Source organism: Neopelma chrysocephalum, unplaced genomic scaffold (assembly GCF_003984885.1).
Source record: "Neopelma chrysocephalum unplaced genomic scaffold, ASM398488v2 Primary Assembly neopelma1_22b, whole genome shotgun sequence".
NCBI classification, from domain to species: domain Eukaryota; kingdom Metazoa; phylum Chordata; class Aves; order Passeriformes; family Pipridae; genus Neopelma; species Neopelma chrysocephalum.
Genome location: NW_020897690.1, coordinates 7,551,159 through 7,558,822, shown reverse-complemented (window position 1 = coordinate 7,558,822; position 7,664 = coordinate 7,551,159). Strand labels below are relative to the sequence as shown.

Here is a 7,664-nt window from a genome sequence, read left to right as displayed (position 1 = left end):
GACTGCAGCCCTCCCCAAAAAGAGAGCGGCTCCCCGGCTGCCTCTCCCTGGCCCCCACACCGGCGCCCCTCACTTCCCGACCGGGACCACCCTTCCCGGGGTTCGCGCCAGCCGGAGCCGCTGCAGCCCCGCTGCTGCCCCGGTGACCGGCCCGGACTCCCGCCTCCTTGAGGCATCTGAGCCCCTCAGCCACTGCCTGGTCCGCTATCCCCACTCGGGCACGGATCCTCTGCCTCCACCCGCCGGCCTGCCTCGGGTGAGACCGGCGGGGAAACCCCCGCTGGCAGCCGTGGTGGCGGGACGACTCCCAGCTTCCCCTCCTCCGCCGGCTGCGGGGTGGGGTGGGGGGCTACAGGCGCGGGAAAGGAGGGGCACAAGGGTAGGCGGCAAACACCGGGACCCGGCTCCGCGGAGAGGTAGGAAGCGCGGAAATGCGAGCTGCCTCTTTAAATCCATCCCGTCCCGAGGGGCGTGGAAGGGGCCGCCAAGGGCGGGGGGGGGGGCTGAGCGCGCGCGCGCGGCTTCGCCCGGCGCCCCGGCGGGCGGGCAGAGAACGGGAGAGGGGGCGGTGGCGTCCGCGGGGGCGGAGCGGCGGGGAGGGGAGAGGAGCGGAGCGGCGGGAGACGGGTCGGCCGTGCGGGAGCGTGCGTGGCGGCGGCCGGGGGTCCCGGCCCGGCTCCCCCGCTATGGCCACGTCCCCGTGCAGCAGCAGCGGCGTCTCCTCGTCGTCCTCGTCGGGACTGGGCGCGGACGCGGGGCTGGAGATCCGCACGCGCTCCGTGGAGCAGACGCTGGTGCCGCTGGTGTCGCAGGTAGGAATGCTGCCGCGAGACACCTGCACCCCCCATCCCCCACCCCGCAGCCCTCGAGAGGCAGGCGGCAGCGCTGGCTCCCGCCGGGAGGCTCTGACTGCCTCCCGCCGCTCGCTCGGGACGGGGCTCCGCCGCCGCCGCCGAAGTTTGCGCGCTCGGGTCGCGGCGCTCCGGAGCCCCCTCTGTCCGGCCGCGCGGGCGGGGGTGACTGCTCTGAGCCGCTCCCCCTTCCTCCCTCCCTCCTTTCTTCCCGTCCCGGGGTCCCGCCGGCCGGTGGCGGCTGGCTGAGCGGGGGCCGTGCGGGTGATGCCGCTCGCACGTCCGTCCCCAGACAGACTCCGAAGTTTCCCGCAAGGTCGCGGGGAGCGTTGCGTAACGCCGGGCGCTGCGGTGCCGCCGGCGGGGCGAGCCCCGGGACGCCGCGGTGGGTGGCGGGCGGAGGGACTGCCCCGCCGCTCGGGTGCTCCTGGCTTCCCGAGCCTCCCGCCTGGCGGCTGTCCGCGTGGGAGCGCGCTCCTTTCCTCGGAGCTTGGCGCTGGCGAGAGCGCTCGTCTTCCAGGGGCTTTGGCGGAGCTTTGTGTTTTCGCGGTCTGGCTTGAGCGTTGCATGGATTGGAGCTCTAACCGCGTCGCAGGGTAGTGCCCGATTTTATGAAGTTCAGTAATACGCAGACTGTGTCTGGGTGACATTTTAACGTCTCCCTCACAGTGCTAAATGACCTTAAAATAAAATAAAAATCGGTCTGCTACGTAATTGTTGGTGGGGTTTTTGTTGGGTTTTTTAGTTACAAAGTCGGTGTTTGGCAATACTTAGTTACAAAATTGGCGTTTGACATACCCCATAAAATTTTCTTCCTTGAAAAATAATGTATGAAAACAGCACAGTGTTTGCTGATGGAGTTTTTGTGCTTTGGGCACTGATTATTGAAGTTAGCTAGTAAAAACCTATCTGTACAAAATCTTTAGGCAATATGTAACAGCAATACAAAAATAACTAGTCCTGGTGAGTTCGAGTTGTGTTTATACCATCATAGCCGATCTGGAAACAAATGTGGTAAGCCTTGTTTTGCATTTATACAGCTGGGCTGCAGGAAGGGTTTGTGATTGATGATTGTGTTTCTGTACTTATCATGGTAATGTATATTTATTTTTCTGTTTGTAGAAATCACAGTCAGTTCTGCAAAGCCCAAACCACTTGTTCCTAGGCAAAGTAAAGTTAAATAAATTTCCTAGTCCTGAAACAACTGAGGTAAAATATGGAGACCTCTTTTAGGAATCTTAAGAGCAATCAGAAACACATCCAATTGCAAAAGCTGAATGTAGTTGCAAATGTTAAATTCTTACTTTTAACAGATTTAAATGAAGATGTGCACGTTCTTATTTCTCTGGAACACTCTTTAATAACAATGATCTTACTTCTCTGTGGATTTGTTGGACGTGTAATATGTCATATATAATTTTTCATTGACCACAAAACCTGTGACAGCATCTTCCAGAAGGGATAAGCAGCTTTCACTTCCTCTATATGCAGGGTAAGGTGTCTGAGCATTTGTGAACATTCAGAGCTTACTCTTTTGCTGCTAAAGGATTCCAGACAAGCTTGTTCCCTTGAAGCATGAGCACTGAGCTCTGTTCAGATCCAGGCTGAAGTTGCTGATGGTGTCAGCAGTAGCTCTCTACACTTGACTCATAAAATGCCCCACTTACTGTAGTGGCTAATCAGTTCTGTCTGTACTGTTTCATTTCGATTGTTCAGTAGAGATCTCACTGGCTGGCTTTGTTTGGGAATTTATGCAAAACGGTGTTTATACAGTACTTAATCTCAAAATTTTTTTTTAGATTCTACATAAGCTGTGTATGGCAGTAACCTTCAGGACTTTGTTTTTTTGCTTGTGGAAATAGACTTGCTAAGGCTTTGTTCTTGCTGTGAAGTTAACTTCACAGTTTACCATTTTGTTAAAGCTGAGAAGTGTGATACTTGTATACTACTGAAAAAAACAGAATGTTGCTACTGCTTTTCACTACTTATTTTAAGCAAAGAGGAAACAAAAGGTGCTCTGTCTAACAAACTCACTTTCAATCTTTCATGAGGAGCTAAATCCTTAAGGAAAAAAAAGCTGCATTGATTGTTATTAAATTCATGTACTGTACAGTACATCGTCCTGGTTTTAATATTGTAAACATGTGTTTGACTACTTGTTCTTAATCAGCAAACGTGAGGGTTGTTTTGTTTGATTTTTTTTTTTCTTATAGACCATGTTGTAACAGAGTATATTTGCTACCAGCAGTGGTATAAGATTCCTGTTTTTTCAACAGGACAAATTACCCTTGGAGTCTATTCAGACCCTGATGCAGCCTATTTTCAGAAGTGCCACAAATGACAAAAGAAGATGATAGATTTAAGCTGCTATATTAAGCATATATGCTAACACTTCTTCCCTATATACATAGCTGTACTGTGAAAAGAAACATTGTACACTATTTTGCAAAGCATGTGTCACGCAGTTCAGAAAATGGGGCTTCTGGGGTCAAACCCCACAATTTTCTTTAAAGTAAGTAGAATTTTCTTCTTCTGGATAGGTGTCTTTAGTTCAGTGTTCCGTGCTAAATAGTATGGCATTCTTCAAAAATATAGACATTTCCTTCACCACCGCTACCCATTTCCAGTCTAATTATTTTGGATTCTATTTTTTTTATGGAAAGTTTTTGGCAACACAAGTCAGGAAGGGTGTTTGAAGTGGTCAGTGCTGACTCATTTAATAACAAGTAATTCAAGCAGTTGAGGAAAGGCAAAGGCAGGGAAAAAGCACTTTCCAGGATGTGGTTCCACCAGTGACTTCCGCAGCTGCCATTATGTACCTGGGTGCTGGTCTAGCAGCAGTTGGGTATTTTCACAGCTGTAGGAGTTTGTCTGTCTAGATCTGTTCTAAGGAAGCCTTCTGAAAAACTGCAGGATAGGATCTCGTCAGCCTTTACAATGAGGTGCTTGGGGAAAGGAGGGAAGCTTTGAGCTCTTGTCTGTCTGGAGAAGAGAAGGCTCTGGACAGACTTGTAGCAGCCTTTCAGTACCTAAAAAGGACCTTAAAGAAAGCTAGAGAAGAACTTATTACAAAGGCATGAACTGATAGGACATGGGGGAATGGCTTTAAGCTGAAAGAAGATATGTTTAGATTAGATATTGGGAAGAAATTCTTCTCTATGAAGGTGGTGGGACAGTGAAACAGATTGCCCATAGAAGCTGTGGATGCCCCATCCCTGGAAGTTTTAGGCAGGAGATTGCATGAGGAAGTTGATATAATTCATTGTATCTTTTAGCCCCTTGAAATCTTAGTGAATAACATCTAATGTTGTCAAGTTGTTCCAGTTCATTTTATCTAACACTTTCATAGCCTGTTCTGCAGTCACTTTGATTACACAGATTCTCTGAGTACATCACATAGGTACATTCTGAAGTATGGATCACTTTGCTTTCTTTTGTAGTTTAGCACACTTATGAAGAGCTGCTCTGCTCTGTTCTTATTTTCTTTCAAAGGAATAGAACAAAACTGTGGCAAGGAAGTAACTGAGTACATCAGGGTTATAACTCCTGAAGAAATGGACTGTAATAGCTGGTACTTTACTGTATCTTTAGTGGAACTGATATTATTCTCTATGGCACTGAAAAAGCGTGAGCTGTCTAAGAGAGAGAGTTAAGAAAAGTGTAAAACTGTAGATATGGAGTTCAGTATGCTGCTGTTCCTTGACACTGGTCTTTGAATTTTGTCTATAGGCTAGCAGTGTCTTTGGGGAAGCTGTTTTGTGGATTCATTGGCTTGGAAGTCCTCAGATGGCTTCTTCAAATCCATCAATAACAAAAGGAAAGCTAAGGATAATGTGGACCTGTTGCTAAATGGGGGGGGGGACCCTGTTAACAGAGGACACAGAGAAGGCAAAGTTACTGAACACCTTGGTTGCATTGGTCTTCACTGACAAGACCAACCTTCAGAAATCTCAGACCCAGGAGACTAGGGTAAAGGAATGTTGGAAGGAAGACTTTCCATTGGTCAAGGAGGCAAACTTGACATCCGTGAGTCCATGGACCCTGACAGGATGCATCCATGAGTGCTGAGAGAGCTGGCAGACACCATAGCAAGGACACTCATGATCATCTTTGAGAGATCGTGGTGATCAGGAGAGTTGCCTGAGGACTGGAAGAAGTCAAATGTCACCCCAGTCTGCAAAAAGGGCAAGAAGGAGAACCCAGGGAACTACTGGCCTGTCAGCCTCACCTCAGTCCCTGGGAAGGTGATGGAGTGCCTTATTCTGGAGGCCATTTCTATCCACATGGATGACAAGAAGGTGATCAGGAATAGTCAGCATGGATTCGCTAAAGGTAAATCACACTTAACCCACCTGATTGCCTTCTATGATGAAACAACTACCTGGATGGATGAGGGGAGAGCAGTGGACATTGTCTACCTCGATTTCAGCAAGGCTTTTGACACTGTCTCTCACAACATCCTTGCAGGCAAATTCAGGAAGCATGGACTGGCTGTGTGGACACAGAGGCGGATTGACAACTGGCTGAACATCAGATTCCAGGATCATAATCAGTGGCACAGGGTCTAGTTGGAAGCCTTTCACTAGTGGTGTCCTCCAAGGTACAATGCTGGGCCCAGTACTGTTTGACTTATTCATCAATGACTTGGATGAAGGGACAGATGCTTCCTCAGCAAATTTGCTGATGACACAAAGCTGGGAGGAGTGGCTGATACCCCAGAGGGCTGTGTAGCCCTTCAGAAGGACGTTGACAGGATGGAGAGATGGGCAGAGAGTAACCTTCTGAAATTCAGCAAAGGCAAATGCAGGGTCCTGTACCTGGGGGGAAATAACCTCATACAGGCTGGGGGCTGACCTGCAGGAAAGCAGCTCTGTGGAGGAGGATCTGGGGGTCCTGGTGGACAACAAGCTGTCCGTGAGCCAGCAGTGTGCCCTAGGGGCCAAGAAGGCCAGTGGTATCCTGGGGTGGACTAGGAAGAGCATTGCCAGCAGGTTGAGGGAGGTGATCCTGCCCCTCCTACTCAGCCCTAGTGAGGCCCCATCTGTAGTGCTGTGTCCAGTTCTGGGCTCCTCAGGACAAGAGAGACATCCTGGAGCATGTGCAGTAGAGGGCAATAAAGATGATTAAGGGACTGAAGCATCCCTCGTACAAGGACAAGCTGAGGGAACTGGGCCTGTTCAGCCTTGAGAAGAGATAGCTGAGAGGTGACCTCATCAATGTGTATAAGTATGTGAAAGGAGGGTGCCAAGGGGACAGAACCAGGCTCTTATCAGTGGTGCCAAGCAACAGGACAAAAGGCAACAAGCAGAAACTGATGCACAAGAAGTTCCACCTGAATATGAGGAGTAACTTCTTTATTCTGTGGATGGAACAGGTTGCCTAGAGCGGTTGTGGAGCCTCTACACTGGAAATATTCAAGGACTGATAACCCAATTCTGTGCAGTGTGATCTGGGATGGCTCTGCTTTAGTAGGGAGGTTGGACCAGATGACCCACTGTGGTCCCTCCCAACCTGACCCTTCTGTGATTCTGAGGTGATGGGAAACTACCAGGTTGCTCATTTTGTAACCCAGTATCAGCAGAACTCTGAACAGCAACTCACACTGAGATTTTCGGTATACCTGTAGACGTGGACCTTAGTATGCTTCCTTGCTGAAGAATATTTCCTCTGGATGTATTAAAGGAGCTTCACAAGGCTTATTTTGTTTGAGTTGTACGTGTGGTACTCTTCTTAATCATGGCTAGGCTTCGCGAACAAAGATTTGGGAAGGACTCTACCCATATTTGCTACAAGCACGCTGGTGGCTAAAGAGGCCAATGCCAGATAGACAAGTCCGGTTGCAAAAGGCACAGCAGAAAGACTCCTTGGATGGTATCGACAGGACACGATTCTTTCTGCGTTGGCTTTTCTCCTCTAGAGTGATCCTGTGTGCATTCTCAGAAGAAGCAGCAGCGTTATAAATAGTGTGTCTCCAGGCCTCTTGATTGGAGGCCAGAGTAGACCAGTGATGAAGATCAATATGGCCAAGGCTGAGATGTTGTTTCAGAGAGTCCTTGTATCTCCTCTTAGGGGCTCCTCTCATGCGGCAGCCAGTGGCAAGTTCACCATAAAGCATGATGGAGGCGCTGGTCCTCCATCCTGGAGACGTGTCCTGCCCAATGCAGCTGTGTTCTCAGCAACATGGCCTCAATACTCGTAACTGCTGCTTGTTCTAGAACAGATGTATTGGTCACATAATCTGACCAGTGGATGTTTAGGATTGTACAGAGGCAGCGTTGATGGAAGCGTTCTAGGAGTCGCAGGTGGTGGCGGTAAATGACCCATGATTCGGAACCATATAAAAGAGTAGACAGCACAATGGCTTTGTAAACACTGATCTTTGTGCTTTTCTTCAGGTGTTTATTTCACCAAACTCTTTTATGGAGTTTTCCGAAGGCACTATATGCCTTTGCTAACCTGTTGTCTGTCTCTCCGTCAATCTTACCATCCAAGGAGATGAGGCTGCCTAGGTAATTAAACTGCTGGACTAATTTGTGCTCTGATTGGCCAATGGTGATATGGGGATGATGGAAGACTTCCTGAGGTGCAGGTTGATAGAAGACTTCTGTCTTCTTTAAGCTGACTTCCAGCCCAAAAAGCTCAGCAGCCTCAGCAAAGCAGGATGTTAAATGCTGCAGAGCTACTTCTGTGTGGGTGACGAGGGCGATGGTGTCAGCATAAAGCAGCTCCCGGACAAGATGATTTAAGGTCTTAGTGTGGGCCTTCATGCCGCTGTCCGAAGAGGGGTTGGGACACGAGGAAGGGTGCAAGTAG

The 7,664-nt window shown here is 49.3% G+C and overlaps 1 protein-coding gene across 1 annotated transcript in view; it reads left to right on the top strand.

Moving 5' to 3' along the window:
- The first annotated feature begins 619 nt into the window (after positions 1-619).
- The window catches only part of CTNNAL1 (catenin alpha like 1), a 58,473-nt gene continuing 51,428 nt past the window's right edge, over positions 620-7,664 (top strand). Inside the window, exon 1 of the mRNA XM_027679381.1 lies at positions 620-812. Within this exon, the coding sequence (XP_027535182.1) occupies positions 687-812 (126 nt within the window). The 5' untranslated portion in view covers positions 620-686. The remainder of the gene's footprint in view (positions 813-7,664) is intronic.